At 43.1% G+C, this 18,178-nt stretch overlaps 1 protein-coding gene across 2 annotated transcripts in view; it reads right to left on the bottom strand.

The window, feature by feature from the left end:
- The window catches only part of LOC142825328 (maestro heat-like repeat-containing protein family member 2B), a 43,768-nt gene extending 26,300 nt beyond the window's left edge, over positions 1 to 17,468 (bottom strand). For both annotated transcript variants that reach the window (XR_012899754.1, XM_075917284.1), the window contains exons 1-10: positions 17,343 to 17,468; positions 14,289 to 14,431; positions 10,837 to 10,959; positions 9,841 to 10,003; positions 9,242 to 9,340; positions 7,588 to 7,739; positions 6,511 to 6,654; positions 1,062 to 1,154; positions 301 to 370; positions 73 to 186 (exon numbers count right to left, since the gene is read on the bottom strand). Coding sequence is in view for 1 of the 2 variants with exons in the window: in XM_075917284.1 (XP_075773399.1) it covers positions 73 to 186; positions 301 to 370; positions 1,062 to 1,154; positions 6,511 to 6,654; positions 7,588 to 7,739; positions 9,242 to 9,340; positions 9,841 to 10,003; positions 10,837 to 10,959; positions 14,289 to 14,431; positions 17,343 to 17,382 (1,141 nt within the window). In the remaining variant the exon portion in view is untranslated. The remainder of the gene's footprint in view (positions 1 to 72; positions 187 to 300; positions 371 to 1,061; positions 1,155 to 6,510; positions 6,655 to 7,587; positions 7,740 to 9,241; positions 9,341 to 9,840; positions 10,004 to 10,836; positions 10,960 to 14,288; positions 14,432 to 17,342) is intronic.
- Positions 17,469 to 18,178: the final 710 nt, after the last annotated feature.

The following is an 18,178-nucleotide window of genomic DNA, read 5'->3' as shown; positions in this document are numbered from 1 at the left end:
GGATGTCCCCAACTCAACCCCCAGCACGATGGCGATGATCGCAGCAGTCACAGTTACTCCTGTGTTACTTACAGTCAGCACCAATAATAGCTGTGAGCAGATTCAGGGATGCCACACGAACAGTCTCATTCTCAATCTTCAGCTGCGAGTGCAGAAATGCTATGAGGTCATCAGGAGAAGAACGGGCTGCAAAGGAAGAAATCACATCCTCACTAACAACTGAAAGCTCATTCTTACCACACCTACAAAAGAAGGAAGTTACAAGGAAACTACTGTGTAATTTGGAGTCTCTTCCCCTACCTAGCAGTAGGATACAATAGCACAGCTCCATTTGATTTTCCATGATGAGCTGCTGAGTTGGAGAACAGATCTGTGGGAAGAAGAGAAGTGATCAAAGGAAAACTAATCAGAACAAGCAACTGAAAAGAAGATGCTCAATTAATTTCTAAGCACTCACTTCCTACCTTTCCAAATAGAGCTCTGAACCCAAAATAAATGGTACTGACTGCACAACAAGAATCAGAAACAATGACCGATACACTGGATAACAGAAGTTCATGCTTTCAAAGTGTTTTTAGCAGCAGAGCTAATTGAATCAAGACTTGACCCTTGGTAACTGGTTCAAATGGTTAATTATTCCACCATAAAAATGTAGGCCTTATTTGCAGTCTGAATTTGTCCAGCTTCATTTTCTAGTTATTGGCTCACGTTCTGCCTTTCTCTGCTAGATTATTACATATGTTTCCCCACATAGATATTATAGACTGCAATTAAGTCACCCTGTCACAGGATAGGTCCTCCCCATTTGGATGGGATCAGTTTTTACTATATAACTCTAACTCCCTCTAAGAACTGGCTTATGCTAAAATTGCTTTACAAACTGAGCTGGATTTTAGCTAATAAAATGAGACCACTATCTGCTTATTCTTAAGCCAGCAGAAACCAATAAGGCATGAGAAGGTCTCCGGGCTCTTCACTAGCATTCAAAAGATGTTTATTCTTAATATGCTTCAGATCTGCTGTGCTTAAGCTCAAGTGATACAAGAACAAGTTCCCCTCACCTGGTCGTGCAGAGCACTGCAGATGGCTTGAAATTTCCCTTCAGGTAGAAGGATCTTATATTCACCGGAGACTTCCAAGAGCTGCCTCAGACTCTACAACAGAGGGTGAAAGTTAGAAGGTGGGCATACAAAGGAGCAATATGCAATGACTGAAGCAGGTTCATGGAATTCATAGATTCCAAGGCCAAAAGGGATGATTGTCATCAACTAGTCAGGCCTTCTGTATGACACAGGCCTTAGAAATTGCCAAAATAATTCCTAAAGCAGAACTTTCAGAAAAAAATCCAATCTTGATTTTAAAATGATCACCTTGACTCTTGGTAAATGGTTTGAATGGCTAATATCCCACCACTGAAAAGGTAGACCTTATTTCCCATCTGAATGTATCCTGTTTCAGCTTGTAGCCACTGGATCATATCATGCCTTTCTCTGCTAGGTCATTACATATATTTCCCCATGAAGATATTATAGACTGTAAGTAAGTCACCTGTCACAGGGTAGGTCCACCCTGTTTGGATGGTATCAGGTTGTGGAGGAGTTAAAGAACTAAGGCAGCCCAAGTGACCTAGTCTCCCCAACCACCATAGCAGGCCTGGTTCTTAGAGCAGCATTGCCTAATAGTCAGGGTCAGTGCAGCAGCCCTTTAATGAGGCTCTTCAGCTCAATGACCCAAGCCCTTCTAGGTACGACCGTGCAACCTAGTGCTCAACCACCCTTTGGGGCAAACCAGTGTTGCCTAGTGGCCAGCCCTTCTCCACCAGGCTCTACCTACTCCACAGGGTCCCAGCCCAGGGCCTTGTCTTGCAGCTCAATGGGGTTTCTTCCAAAACATGCAGAGTCAAAGCCTAATACCTCAACTCAATAATGCTTAGTTCACATAGATTACTTCCCACCATTCTTCTGCAGCAGGTCATCTCAGTAACTCCGTGGTCTCTCCTCCATCTGTGGCATTGGATGGTTGTGGGGGGGTCAACTGGAACCACAGGCTGGCTGGTTTCTGCATCCTAGGGCACTGGCAGTCCCTCCACAAAAGCCTGCAAAGCACCTCTGCTCCCTTCAGCTGTCAGCCTAGACAGAACTGAGCTGCTCCCTTTTATATCCTGATTCCAGTTGGAGCATTCCCAGCAAGTATGAAGGGGCATAGCCCACAGATCATGATTAGCCCCCGCTGAACCATGCATGGTGGGTATCCTCTGTCACAAACACTCCCCCTTAAGAGGGTGTCCATTGGTGGACCTTCCTCTTCATCGTCTCCTTCCACTTGGGAGAAGTCTGTGTTTGCATGAGCCTTCCCTGCCCCAGTGTAACATACAGAAGTCATAGGGTTGGAGCGGGAAGTACTACCTCATGATTCAGGCACTGGTGTCCTTCATGTTATTAATCCATCTGAGGGGTGCATGGTTGGTGACCAGTTGAAAGGGCTTCCCCAGTACAGAATATCCCAGGGTATGTCTACACTACAGCGCTAATTCGAACTAACTTAGTTTGAATTAGTTAATTCGAACTAAGCTAATTCGAACTAATGCATCCAGACTAAAAAAACTAGTTCGAATTAGCGTTTTGCTAATTCGAACTAGCATGTCCACATTAAGTGGACCCTGAACCGGGGTTAAGGATGGCCGGAAGCAGTGCCGGCAGGGCATCAGATGAGGACTTAGAGCGTGGAGCTGCTGCCTCAGGCTAGCCGAGGGCTGTGCTTAAAGGGACCCGACCCCCACCCCGGACAGACAGTTCTCAGGGGTGCCCCTCTTGCAAAGCAGTCCTGGCTTGGAGTGCTCTGAGTGCCCACACTGGGCACATCACAGCACTCGGCCATCAGACCGGCTGTACTTGCCGCAGGCTGCCATCTGGGGAGAGGGAGCAATTGGGGGGCTGCAGGAGAGCTTCCACCCCCAGAAGCCCGCAGAGCCAGCCCAGTCCTCCCCGTCGGGGGCTCGTACCCCATTCCTCCCTCACCTCCTTCCACTTACCCTTCCCTAGCCCCCCTTCCTGATGTACAAAATAAAGAAAACGTGTGGTCAAAAATAGAATCTGTCTTTATTGAACAAAACTGGGGGAGACTGGGAAAAGGAGGTGGGAGAGGGGAAGAGAGAGGGTGGGAGAGGGGAGGGCAACTACAATGATCAGAGGTTTGGAACAGGTCCCATATAAAGAGAGGCTAAAGAGACTGGGACTTCTCAGCTTAGAAAAGAGGAGACTGAGGGGGGATAGGATAGAAGTCCATAAAAGCATGAGTGGGGTGGAGAGGGTGCATTAAGAAAAGTTCTCCATTAGTCCCCATAATAGAAGGACTAGAGGACACCAAAGGAAAAGAATGGGTAGCAGGCTTCAAACTACTAACAGAAAGTTGCTCTTCACAAAGCAAAGATTCAACCTGTGGAGCTCCTTGCTGCAGGAGGTTGTGACGGCTAGAACTAGAACAGAGTTTAAAGAGAAGTGAGATAAAGTGATGGAGGTTGGGTCCATGGAGTGCTATTAGCCAGGGGGTAGGAGTGGTGTCCCTGCCCAAAGTTTGTGGAAGGCTGGAGAGGGATGGCACGAGACAAATGGCTTGATCACTGTCTTCGGTCCATCCCCTCCAGGGTCCCTAGGGTTGGCCACTGTCGGCAGACAGGCTACTGGGCTAGATGGACCTTTGGTCTGACCCAGGACGGCCATTGTAAGCTCAGGGCTCAGGGTCGGGGGTCTCAGTGGACCACCTTCATTTTCATGCACACCTGCTCCTAGGTGGCCAGGCTGGCAGCTCTCCTGCCCTAGACGGCCACATTTCTGTGCCTAGTGCGGAGGTCGTGGACGAGGTCCATGATGTCCGCACTAAACCAGGCGGGTGCGGTCCTGGGCAGGCTCCCGAGAGCCGCCAGCCTGGTCCCGGGAAGAGGGGGATGGCTGGGTGGCAGCGGGTGGCTGGCTCGAGCCGTGCCAGGTGCAGGGTCTGCTAGCTGGGTGCTGGCCAGCCTGTGCCCCTTTAAGAGGTCCGGGGCCGGAAGGGGGGCAGACGAGTTTCCCTGGTGTTGGCCAGAGTGGCCACCAGGGAAAGCTGGGGAGGGCTAGCCTCCCACTAATTTGAATTAAGGGGCTACACACCCCTTAATTCGAACTAGTAAGTTCGAACTAGGCTTAGTCCTCGTTCAATGAGGTTTACCTAGTTCGAACTAAGCACACCGCTAGTTCGAATTAAGTTCGAACTAGCGGAGCGCTAGTGTAGCACCTATCAAAGTTAATTCGAACTAACATCCGTTAGTTCGAATTAACTTTGTAGTGTAGACATACCCCCAGGGTGTAGATCACCCACTTGATGGCCAGGGCCTCCCTTGCTATAGTAGGGCGGCAGGTCTCTCAGGAGAACAGCTTGCAGCTGAGATAAAGGATCTGGTGCTCCTTCCCACCTATTTCTTGAGATAGTACCACTCCTGGTCCTACCTCCGAGACCTCCATTTGAAGGATAGAAGGCTTTGTGAAGTTGGATGGGATAGGACCAGCTCTTGGTTCAGCTGTTTTCACAGGGCCTGGAAGGCTTCCTCACAGTCTTCTGATTACTGGACTTTCTGTGATTGGGTGTTCTTCATCAGGTCCAATAATAGGGTGCCCAGTGTGATGAAGTTGAGTACTAAGCAGCCACTGTGTCTGAAGTATTGTGGCACCTGTTTCTTTGTCATGGAGGTGGGGCAGTCACACAAGCCTTAGACCTTATTTATCAAGGAGCTATAGTTTTCCCCTTCCTACTGTGTTCACTAAGATGGCACTTGGCTGGATTCACAGTGAGTCCTGCATCTATTGGGGCTTACAATACCTTGCTAAGATGTCAGAGGTGTTTCCCCCAGCTGGTGCTGTGGATGACAATATTCTTAATGCACACGGCTGTATATTGCATATATGTTTGCAATATTTGGTTCATGAGCTGCTGAAAAGTGGCTGAGGCTCTGTGCAGCCCAAATGGCATCCTGCTGAATTGCTATAAGCCAAGCAGGGTGTGGAAGGCACTCTTCTCACAGGAAGCCGGTATCAGGGGTATCTACTAATAACTGTTGGTCAGTTCTAGTGTGGAAATGAACTTTGCATTTCCCACTATATTCCTCCTTGAGATTTCCCCATGTATGCATCCCAGTATCACTTCAGCTTTTTTGGCCACAGCATCACATTTGTAGGTCATGTTCAGCTGAGTATTCACCAAGTTTCCCAAAATATTTTTCAGAGTTACTGTTTCTCAGGAAGCATCCCTCAACATGTATGTATCACCTACATTGTTTTGTTCCTAGATGCATCTATTTACATTCAGCCATATTTAAATGCACATTTATTGTTAGCACCCAGTTTACCAAATGATCTATATCACTCTGAATCAGTGAGTTGTCCTTTCCATTATTTACCACTCCCCAATTTTTATTTCATCTGCCAATTTTATCAATGATGATTTTATGTTCTCTTCCAGGCTATTGATAATGAGATGACAGTCTAACTCCTTCCGGTACCTACACACTTTTCTTCTTTGCTGCTTGAAGCTTCCAGGATATCTCTGATGAAATCTACATATTTTACTACATTTAGGCTCTTGTGTAGTCCTCTGATACTTTTAGTCAAGTCCATGAGACATTGATTCCCTCAAAATCATGGGCATTCCAATCCCAAAAGCAACCACATATTCTGGACCAGAAAGCCAACATAGATTGGGAGTAAACCATGGAGGAAGTGGGGAGGGGGGAAGGGCAGCAGGGTTGTGGCCCTGGATTTGCTGCTTGGCTTGTACTGAGCCAGCTCACATAGACTGAGCATGCTCAATCATACTACTGAAGCCAACTGCCCTCAATCCATCCTCTCACTATCAGCAGACAAGAGTTACCTTGGTCATGTGATACTGAGGGTAGATGAAATAAGAGAGACAAGGTGGGTGAAATAATATCTTTAATTATATTATCTCACCCACCTTGTCCCTCTAATATCCTTGAACCAACACAGCTACAACAGCCCTGTACACAACGGTAGATGAACTAGACGGTGATTTTATATCTATCTAGTTATATAATCTAAAGCAATGCACTTCAGGCCTTCTTAGTATTAATTTTCAGCTACTGGCAGTTTATTTAATACTGCCCAGAGACAACACACAGCAGCCCCTGCTCTGAGGAGTTTATTTATAATCTAAAAGAGAGACACAGAGTTGATAGGATGTACCAGTAAATCACAAGGAGGGAGTATCTTATGGGGGGGCGGGGGGAGGGAACAGGTGTTTTGTTTCTTACCTCCTTATCATCTCCAGAAACAGAAGATACTTTTCATGAGAGGCTTTTACCTACAAAACTTGTCACCTGGGTCACCATGTCTATAAAATCAAGACTTGCGTGTTTATCTATTATCTAACAAGTCACTATGTAGACCAGGAAACGCCACTGGTAGCAGCTAGTGCAGTTCACCTATGCGCACACATTGATAGTTATTTTAATAAGTATCTCACCTTGGTGACATGAAAAACATTAACATCCTCTTTATATTGCTCAAGGAGCCATGGGATCTGTTCGAACACCTTATCTTGATGATCTTCTTTATGCAGGAGGAGGCTCATCATAGTACCAAGGGCTTTGATAATGGCCTGCTTGACCTACATAGAGACACAGAATTTATGTTCCTACAAATTCATTCAATATCATGCAATGGGCCCATCTTTTCTACTTCTGACGAGTGCAATTTCCCTTTTCCACTGTTGAAACAGCCCTATCTCAATATTTCCTGGTAAAGAGTTAAGACTCATGGGCTTCGTCTACACTGGCATGATTTTCCGAAAATGCTTTTAACGGAAAAGTTTTCCGTTAAAAGCATTTTCGGAAAAGCACGTCTAGATTGGCAGGATGCTTTTCCGCAAAAGCACTTTTTGCGGAAAAGCGTCCGTGGCCAATCTAGACACGCTTTTCCGCAAAAAAGTCCCAATTGCCATTTTCGCGATCGGGGCTTTTTTGCAGAAAACACTACTGTGCTGTCTACACTGGCCCTTTTGCGCAAAAGTCTTTCGGAAAAGGACTTTTGCCTGAACGGGAGCAGCATAGTATTTCCGGAAAAGCATTGACGATCTTACATGAGATCGTCAGTGCTTTTCCGGAAATTCAAGCAGCCAGTGTAGACAGCTGGCAAGTTTTTCCAGTCTAGAGACAGCTATGGTGTTGGTTTCAGAATTATATTCTACTGCACCTCACAACTTTCCCAAGTGGGATATTTCCCCAGATTAGTATGCACACTAAACCAACTCATTCCTGCTGTAACTCTACTGGAACTGAATAGACATCTGCCAGGAATGAATTTAGCCCATTCTCCTATATTCATCTGCATGTCAGGTGACAAAACTGGAATCTATGTACACTATGTACAGACAGAATTTCCATGAGATTGTGACATTATAATCTTTTTTAAATGTTTTACATCATACTCCGTTCTATCCCAAAGAACCTGCCATTGAACTCCATCATCACAAAGAGTGCCATACACAGAGAATTTAACAATATAATTTCTCATAAAGGTTTAGAAAGCCTACAATTCTCACCTCCAAATCTTCACATGTGGTCCATTTGCTTGTCACATGACGATAGAGGGGAAGAATTTCATCACAGAATTGAGATTTACCCATTTTGGGAAATGGCCACCTTTCCCAGTTCCTAAAATATAGATTTACTGCCCTTGACCATTTTTCCAGAACTGCATGGAAGGAAAAAAGACAGGCAATATGAAAAGGATGCAATAGTAATAAGGATACGTTGTTTTATCAGTGAAGACACCCAGGCTTGTAGTTTATTACAATTCCATGCCCAATTCAGGAACAGCTGATGAAATCCAATAACAGTTTTGAATTATTTCTCTTCCCTCCTTTCCGTTTCTTGTTTCTCAAAAGGCTTTCTTCTCTTTTGTCTCTCTCCATCTCTTTTTAATTCCCATCATTTGAAAACATATTTTTTTCTCCCTTGTTACCTCTTAATTAGAGCTGATTGTAAAGGTAGTTTAAATTAAATTAAAAGTGTTTACTCTTGTTTTTTTCAAAATTTCAAATTACAAAGATCATTCACATGTTTCAAAAATCAACAAATTTCAGCCACCTTTTTAGCTGTACAAAAACACTGAACACATCCTGATTAAAACTGTCATTGACATTTTTTCAGTTTAATATTCCATCAACTTGGAAAAAAATATGAAAAATGTAATAAAAAAACAAAATATTTTGACCAGCTGTTTTCTGAATGATTCATGTCCTCTGCAGTTATTGCTTATTTAGCCCTAAAACTGTATGATTTCCTATTGGGTTACAGTTTGTCTGAAAGATGTTCAGTGCCCCTAACTCCTATTAGCTATACTGAGATTTGACAGCATTTTGCCCTAAAATTAGATGCACCCGCTGCCCTTGAAAGGAAAATTAAGGCTCAATCCTATGTTCTATGAAGCTGATGGCAAAATTCCCATTTATCTCAAAGGTGCAGGATTAATCCCTTAGGCCTGATCTACACTAAAGGGGAAAGTTGACTTAAGGTACGCAACTCCAGCTATGTTAATTATGCAGCTGGAGTTGACGTATCTTAAATCGTGTTTTCAGACTGTCCACACAGTGGAAGGTTGACAGGAGTGTTATTCCTCATGAGAAGCAGGACTACCGGTGCCAACGGGAGCACCCACTCAGTTCGAATTAGTGGGTCTTCACTAGACCTGCTAATTTGGACCCTGGTGATCAACTGCAGCAGCATTGATCTTCTGCATAGTGTAGACGTGGCCTTACTTGAGCATCAACTAAAAAGCAAAGGAAGAGAGAAGTGGAGAAGACCAGAGGACAGAGAAAGAGGGTGAAAGGAGATGATAATTAAGAAACTAAAGAGGAGGAATGGGTGGAGGGGTGGAAAACGGGACATTTTTAAATGTAATTCAGTCTGTTGCCTGCACATTCTCCCCCAGGAATTTCCTGGCACATGGGCAGCATCAGCTTTTGTTTATTTTTAAAATATCCACAAGTCATAAAGGGCCTGAACTTACAAATGCTCAGCACCTCCAGCAAAGTAAGGAGCACTCTCAACTCCACTGAGTGCCACAGGAGCATGAGGACTCAGCCCCTGGTACAATCCAGTTCAGAGCCTGTTTGTAAACGATCAGTCACTTAACTCTGTACCAAGGCCCCTAAATATCCATTTTGGACATCTACAATAAGTGCTGGCACTTACCACCACAAAATGGTTGCCTCAGCCTGCTCTCGCCGACTAACATCCGCATGGAGCTCATGCTGTACAGGGTCATTCCCTCAAAAGGAATGCACTTGAGTGCTGAAAAGAAGGACCAGAAGAAAAGGAAGACAGTCAATTGACTGTTATCTGCCTTCTTACTATCGCATTTAGAAACACCGCTGGGTCGGATGCTATGGGCTCCTAGGTCATTTTGTGCTGCGTACACAAATGATAAGGCAGAAGTAAAAAATCAGTGGGGGATTTACCCTGAGGAGGAGCATTCTCCACCAATGTGCAGCTGTGCCAGATGCCCAATCCTCTCCCAGAGTAGGAGAGAGAGCACTGGGGAGGGATGAGAAATGGAATGGAGAAGAGCTCCACTAGACCTGATTTTCCTCAATCCTGTCCTTTAAGAACTTCAAATGGGGCATAAGAGCTTGCACCTTGGTGTGGATAGCTCATGGTCTAGCAACTGGAACCAGCCACAGCAGTTCATCTCATGCCCCCCAAATAGCACTCTGTGTAGCTGTACAGAGCGTGAACCTCTGTCCTTAAATGGAAGACAATAACTTTGAAACAAAAGATGGAAGTTGACATACGATAGGCTGATGATAGGTTGTCCAGCGTAATCAAAGTGAACACGTCAGACAGCTTCAGTGGTTTCAGATGACATTGAAGCTCATACATCACCTCATTGAAATAGCAGCGTGCCAGAGCCACTAATGTGTTGCTCGCTGCCACTTTTAGTTCATTTGTTGCTTCCTTAAAAAATACAAAAAGAGAGAGACTGAAGTGATTAAAGCCAACTACACCAGCCAATGCTGCTCAAATGAATCAAGTTCTTATTTCTGTTTTCCACCCAACTTTCTGAGAACAGAATCATGAGTCATAAATAATCATTGAATCGTTTGGCTAAACACTTGTCAGCCTTTCAGTTGTTTGCAAGCTGCTTAGACTATTCGCTATTAGCTATTTGTGGTGGATGATTGGCTATCATAGTGACATGATATTTTTCCCTCAGAGGAGGTGGGCAGCTTCAAGATATTCAGAGAATTTTCCTGAATAAACTATCCCCTAAATCCAAATACTGCTTCTTTTGGAAACAGCTCAGATTCTGTTTAAAGGTTTCATCCTGCTGCTTAACACCATAGTATCAGAGCACCTTCCACACAAAATCAGTATCAATAATGAAATCCCTAGTAGACTTCACAAAAAACTTGCTTGTTAAGAAACGGTAGGCCTCTCTGCATCTGATATATGTCACAATATCCTGACCTTACAAAGCACTTAAGCACATGTGTAACTTGAACAAGATGAAACTAGTCACATGCTGCTTAGGACCTGGGATTTCTGGAGGACGGTGTGGGGATCTGTGGGCCCCTAGCAGTCATTAATCCTGGAGTTTCAGTATATAGTTTACAAAAAATGTTTTAATTAGTGTTTTAATGCTTTCATTCCTGTCATTAGCATATAGGGAAAACTAACTTACCTGAGTATCAGAGGGGTAGCCGTGTTAGTCTGAATCTGCAAAAGCAGTGAAGTGGGTCTTTGACCACAAAAGCTTATGCTCCAACACTTCCGTTAATCTAACTTACCTGAGTCTCTCTCATGTGGTTTGAGGCAAGTGTTATTATTTTGCTCAGTAGCCTTCTCTCTAGGACCTGGGCATCCTGCTGTAATACTTTCTCCAGGATACAGTAAATGTCTACTCTGTTTTTCTGGGGACAAAACATAAAAGAACAATTGGGGAAAATGTTTCCTTGATGACAATATAGTAATGCTATAAGCTAATATAGTAACGCAATATAGTAACACTTACGCTAATAAGCTTCTGCCCAAAAGAGTTTACAATCTAAACATGAAACAACTAGCCCAGGCTAAAAGAGCAGATCAATAGCCAGGAAAATAATTCAGGTCTTCTGATTCACTATCTGGAGTCCTCTCCACTAGACCACACTGATTCCACAGCCTGCATACTCACTCAAGTAACCCCTAGTCTTCATTTGTATAAAACTTGCTATGCCCTCCACAATCACCCCAGCTAGCAGCATTTCAGAAGAAGCTGAGCAATTTACAAATTTTTTAATCAGAAGAAGGGCCCTGCACTGCCCCCTTATCTAATTTCGTTTATTATTATTATTATTGTTGTTGTTATTATTATTATTATTGTTGTTATTGTTGTTCTTGTTATTATTAGCATCATGCCTTTTTTTATCCACTCCAGACAGAATTTGTAAATACAATTATAAAATACCCAACTCCTGCAGTAAATCTTCTGCAGCTTTTAGGGAAAATTAGCTCAGGAGTTACCTCTACATTGACAGTAGCACACTTGAAGGTCTCTTTTATGGGGTCCATCAAAGTTCAAATTCACAGATGATACTAAATATGGAGGAGTTGAAGGTATGAGTTGTGACAGAGAAATAATCAAGAGGGGCACAGAGAAATTAGAAACCTGAGCAGAACAAGACTGATTTCAGAGAACTGCAAACTAGCGCACCTAGAGAGGGGGTCAATATAACTGACATAATGAGAGGGAGAAAAGTGGGAAACAACAAGTGACCTGGAGTGACAGTGAAAAAAAAAGTCAGCCATCTGGGTTGGGTTTGTTACATACAGGAATCTTGTCATAAAGCAGGAAGACAACAGTTTCTCATTGTTCATCTGAGGTGTGACTGCTTCTGGCTTATTTCACTTTTTTGGCACCACATTCCCCAGAAAAGATCAACAGCTTGGAAGTAATTCAGGAGAAAATTTTAAAAAGTGCAGGGAGGCCAGCAGAACTGACTTTTAAATAGAGACCTGCAACCTCTATGGGATCTGACCTCATGCATCAGGGTGAGGTTGGGTGGGTGTAGGGGAGCCTGCCTTGACAATAAATGGCCACGTCTCCCTTTGACACGTGCGGATCTCTAACAAGCAAAACCTAGGCCTGTCTCAAGTCTGGTGCACATAAGCATGCAGGCAAGGTCATGGGAGAAGCTGTGAGAGGAAGGAATGTTTTGCATAACAATGCAGATGAAGCATGGTACGTGAGACTATGTCAAGAACACATGGCAAGCAATCTTGTACAGGTACTTCTGTTTCTGATAACCACAAATTACAGATGCAGCCATACAACTGTCAACTATGCACATAGCAGCAACATCCTGAGTGACAGGATGTACTCCAGATAGGGTATTGGGCATGTTACATATCCTACACAATATGTAATCAATTGGTAAATATTATTAGAACAACCAAGTCTCGCTTTGCTATAAAATGGGCTTAGTAAGAACAATCAGTGGGAGGGAATGAGCAGGATTGACCCACAGGTACTGCTCGATATAACTAGAAGTAAATAGGCCCTACACACCGGTGATCCAGTGCATGGTGTTCCAATGCATGGGAAGAAAATGAACCCTGACCTCCTGCCTGCTACTGTAGGTAGCATACGGGTGAAATGTAAGTGAACTAGTCTTTATTATTGTATTATAGTAGCTCTTTTATTAATTGCTTTTGCATTGCTTTGCACTATATTATTGCTTTAGAATGTATGGCATTTAAGGTTTAAATTGTGTAGTAATTGTTTTTAAGGCTTGTAAAACTTAAACAACTGTAATAACTGCTTAAAGCTTGCAATAAATAAGAAAGTGGTTAAGTATCCCTGGAGTGTCCTGGTTTCTCTTGGATCTAAAATAAATCGTATCACATCACAGTGGGAAAACAACTGGACTCCCCTGGGCTCAGATCAGGTCAGCTCTCCTCCACAGAGTCAGCACAACCGTGACTGCCTACTCCAGCCAGCCACCACCTCCTTGCTGCATAGCATGCACTGTGGAGTGAGGATGCTTAGGAGTCAGTGTTTCTTACCCTGCAGCACGTACATTGCACAGCAGGGGGCAGTATCAGAGACATAAAATTTAGACTTTAACATCAGGAAAAATGCCCCAGCTATAAGACATCTATCAGGTTATTACATAGTCTTCATTGGAAAGTGGTGGAAACCCAGTCACTAGGAGCTGTTAAAATTGGTTTGGCCCAAAAAAATGAAAAAGGCACTGCTGGGAAATTGGATGATCCAACAAGCCTTTCGCATCTGTCTCCTGTGAGTCTATAACTCTGAATTCAGGCAGCTGAAGGTGTGAACTGCCTGCTAAGGTCATAAAGCACTTTGGAATGTTCAAAGCCAATGGTTGGCTACACATTCCAGTGGTTGTGCTTTTAAAGGATGCTGCTGCAAACTGCTATCACTGCTCTAGTGGGGAGAGGCTCTGCCTCTTTCCATTCATTTTTAAATGTAAGGAGGATTTTTAAATGAAAATCATAATTGATAACTTATGAATACAAGAACCCCACACTATTCAAGCGAGCCAGAAATGAACTGCTTGTCTTGGCTTCCTGGTACTTGAAACTAAAATGCCTTCTGTGTTGACCCTTAATAGAGAAATGGACTTTGCTGGATGCGAGTATTAATAAAGGAAAAAGGGGTTTGGATTATTTAAGAACCCTTCAAAGCTATATCCCAATCATATGTCATTATAATTAAGAAGTGTTGTCTTGGGTTTAGAGCAGAGAGTCAGTTCACATGGGTTTTATTCACCATTCTTCTACTAACTCACTATGTGGTGTTGAGCAAGTTATTTAATTCCCCATGACACAGCCCATCAGTAAATGGGGATGTTTATCACTCTCCCAAAGGTGCTGTAAAACCTAATTCATGAGTAAGTAGGTAAGTGCTTTGAGGTTTTTGGATGAAGATGCTAAAGGAGGACAAAATACTGCTATAAGAGATTATAGATACCCCTACAGTGCACTTTTATAATATACAGCCCATGTACTCCAGTGTGTACAAAAGGACAGTGCTCCTCTGAGTGTCTCTTTATTATATCATCCTGATCTGTAACAGAATTTTGCAGGATGAGTTTTGCATGAAGACAGAAGGGTAAATACTGATTACACTGAAGGTGGGCTGAGCCAAGTTCTGTATTGAATTACTTCCATGAAGTCAAACAGAATTTGGAGTGGAAACATGGAAAACAGATGTGATTTGATGAAACTGCCTTACCTCATCCTGCTGAAGTTTTTCTAGCAGAACAGTCACAACGACAGCCAGTTTGGTCTCAGCTATCTTGACAATCTCAAGGGCAATAGAGGCCTTATCTTGATCGTCCATATGGTCCAGGAGGAGAACAACCTTGCTGTAAACAGCTGAAATTAAAGGAAAGGATTCTGCTGGTTATCATTGATGTTGGGATTCAGTGCTTGTGTCTTTAATTCACTATCTAGTAAAGACTCTGTAGGAGACCAGACATGGTGATAAGTGGACCTGGGAATCATGCAAATCCTTTTCTTCCCTCATGGTGACCATGTCTGTTTGCAGAGCTATTGTGGGGGGACGGATTATAATAAGGAAAAGCTGCTCCTTTTAAATAAGATCCCCACATAAACTAATCTTTTCCACCTTTACTATTAATTTAGGCATTTTGATAGCACACAGAATAATTTATAGCCAAGATTTTTAAAACTGGGTGCCTAAACTAAAACTCCTAAATCCATATTAACACGCCTACATCCTGATTCAGCAACTTAATCACATGCCTAACTCTATGCCAACAAATAAATCTAAAGTTAAACACATGCATGCTGAAGTGTTTTGCTTAGTCAGGGTGTCATTTCCAAAAGTGCTGAGCACCCAGAATTACCTATGGATGGTGCAAAAATCTTCTAGGGGTTCAGTATCTCTAGAAAATCAAGCCACTTTTCAAAGACCCCACTGTATGAATTTAGAAGTCAAACTTTATGCACTCTGTTTTGAAAAAAGGCTTCAGTTTTATTTTATGATAATTTAAATACTTGCAGAGAAGACACACGGACTAGGTATTTGTCCAGTTGCCTCTAGAGACCCTAAAAGATTTTCCCCCAATGCACAACATAAGAACATAAGAACGGCCGTACTGGGTCAGACCAAAGGTCCATCTAGCCCAGTATCCTGTCTGCCGACAGTGGCCAGCACCAGGTGCCCCAGAGAGGGTGGACCGAAGACAATGATCAAGCGATTTATCTCCTGCCATCCCTCTCCAGCCTCTGACAAACAGAGGCCAGGGACACCATTTTATCCCCTGGCCAATAGCCTTTTATGGACCTAACCTCCATGAAATTATCTAGCTAGGTGTTTTCCATGGGTAGGGTGATTGCCCCATACCTTTATGTGAAGCCTCAGAGATTAAGTCTTGGTAAGTCTTGCTCACATAGTCAGGATCAGTGTTACCTGTAAACTGAGCACTTGGGTGGCAGACATGTGTTTCTAATGGTTGTACACATCCGTACATGCCTCAATGCACCTAAAATGTATTCTACACGTAGAATTGGAGAGAACATTGGTCAGGATGCAATTGATCTCCAGATTTGAGGGTGGGGAGGAATTTTCCCTGGGTCAGACTAGCAGGGATTATTGTTTGGGAGGTTGGGAATTTGTCTTCTTCAGGAGTATGGGGCACTGATCAACCACCAGGATCATCAGGGCTTTTCTGACCTAATCATTTCTCTACCATTGCAAAGGCCTCAGGCATTGGTAGCATTTCAGTTTCTCCTATCCTCTGTCTGCAGCACACAGCATCTTAGTCTCCTAGGCCTTGGGCACATCTACACAGCAGGGCTAAAGCAGAAATAAGCTACACAACTTGAGCTATCAATTGTGCAGTTTAAGTTGAAATAGTTTATTTCGGCTTTTGGCGCTGTCTACACAGCAGGAAGTCGGGGAAAGAGCACTCTTCCTCCTACTTCCCTTACTCCCCATAAAATGCGGGTTATAGGAGTCGGAGAAAGAAGTTCTCCAGCTTGACATTATTTGACATTATGTTGAAATAATGGCTTGCTGTGTAGATGCGGACTATGTTATTTTGCAATAACATCAGTTATTCCAAATTAACACTGCTGTGTTGACATACCCTTCAAGAGTGACAATTTTTAGTCCAAGACAAGTTTTGGTTTCAGCATAGGGTTGCTAGGTGAAACGTAATGGTTTGTGACATACAGAAGATTAAAGTACATGATCTAATGACCTACCAGCCTTAAACTCTATGAAACTGTGAAATAGTTGATGTATTAATAAAATCAGGATTTTATCTCCCATGTGTCTCTCAGCAAAAATTCTCCTGGAGACTTAATATTTAACAAGAAATCTGAAATGCCATATTTATCTGTCTCCATTGTAACAGCATTCCAAGGCATGGAGGAGGAATTGATCAGAATTTACCCTTCCCATGAAAGATTGCTCAAGATTAGGCGATTACCCATCCTTACCCTTCGATTCCAACACCCAGATGCAGATGGAATCAGAACTGTAACTTACATTGCCCATACAGTTGCAATAGTAATGGTGTAGGATTAAGAGCTAAGAAACGCTTTGTTATCCTCCATTTAATATGCTAGCTATCCACTTAATATCTTAAGTAGACAGCAGGTACATCTAGACTGCAGAGTTTTTCCAGGATACCAGAGATATCCCAGAAAAGCTCTGCCACGTCCAAGGAATGCGTCTGCTTTTCCAAAAAAATATTGGAAAAGCAGACATGTTTTTTCAGCATCTCTGTAAACCTTGTTCTACGAGGAAGAAGGGATGTTCTGAAAGAGGCTTTTTTTCTGACATTTGGCCCACTGTAGACGGGCCAACTGTCAGAAAAGCTTCTTTCAGAAGAAAAGTGATAGAACTTTGTAGTCTAGACACAGTCAGCTAGAAGAGAAGTCCTTCTGTGTTTTCTCTTCTAATTTCTCCCATCTCTGATGCTTTGCACCTCTAGATTTTGGCTCCAAGGATGCAGAAGTCATAAAATAAGGACCCATATTAAACATAAAACAACTGGAGAAAGGAAAGAAGACCTTCCCCATAACATCCAATAGTGACTCAGGTTGTCAGGAAAGTTTCCAGGTTCAGAGGCTGTAGGCCAGTCCTTCAACTCAAGTCAATTAAAAGGGAAGTCAGTAGAGGCTCACTGGATTTACAGCAGCTAATGATCTGGTCATATAAATGGAGAATATTACACGTTTCTATGCACCCATGCTCTTGAATGTGTATGTGTGGATACAGGTTGGATATAAAAAATACAATAGTGACCCTTACCTCTATCAATTACCTCCTGTTCACTCACAAATGTATTCATGGTTTAGTCTTTCCTCAACACCTTCTCTCAATCCTTTCTCCCTCCAACTAGCTCCAGTACTGAGAGATAGATGGCCTCTCAGTCTGTCAACCAGAACTTCCAGTTAAACTTACACAAGCACTATTGTGACATCCTTGTGACCAAAGCAAATTCCATAAACTGTTGATGACCAGGTAGGCACACAGGGACTCTGTCACTGTGCTGGAGAGAACTATGGTTAAGATGACCTGTCACCTGTCTATGACTTTTACTAAAAATGGCCCTAAATAAATTTTAGGTGCTGGGGAAAGGCAGCACTCCAGCAGACTCCACTGCTCTGAGAGCAGGCTAGGGTGCCACTACTACTTCCACTCCAGGTGGGTGAACTGCCCAGGGTACCCTGACTGTTCTCCAACCATTGCTCCAGCACAGCATCTGGCCCCAGGGATGCCCTGAGATGTACCACACCAACTACTGTGGAAGTCACAAAGGTCCCAGAAAGTCACAGAATCCATGATTTCTGTGATAGAAATGTAGCCGTGTTAGTCTCGTGTAGCTGAAACAAAAAACAGGACTATGTAGAACTTTAAAGACTAACAAGATGGTTTATTAGGTGATGAGCTTTCGTGGGCCAGACCCACTTCCACAGATCAAATAGTGGAAGAAAATTGGCACAACCATATATACCAAAGGATACAATAAAAAAAAATGAACACACGAAATTTGATTTGTCCTTTTCATATGTGTTCATTTTTTTGATTGTATCCTTTGGTATATATGGTTGTGTCAATTTTCTTCCACTATTTGATCTGAGGAA

Source organism: Pelodiscus sinensis, unplaced genomic scaffold (assembly GCF_049634645.1).
Source record: "Pelodiscus sinensis isolate JC-2024 unplaced genomic scaffold, ASM4963464v1 ctg49, whole genome shotgun sequence".
Lineage (NCBI taxonomy): Eukaryota > Metazoa > Chordata > Testudines > Trionychidae > Pelodiscus > Pelodiscus sinensis.
This window is presented reverse-complemented; position numbering and strand designations above follow the sequence as displayed.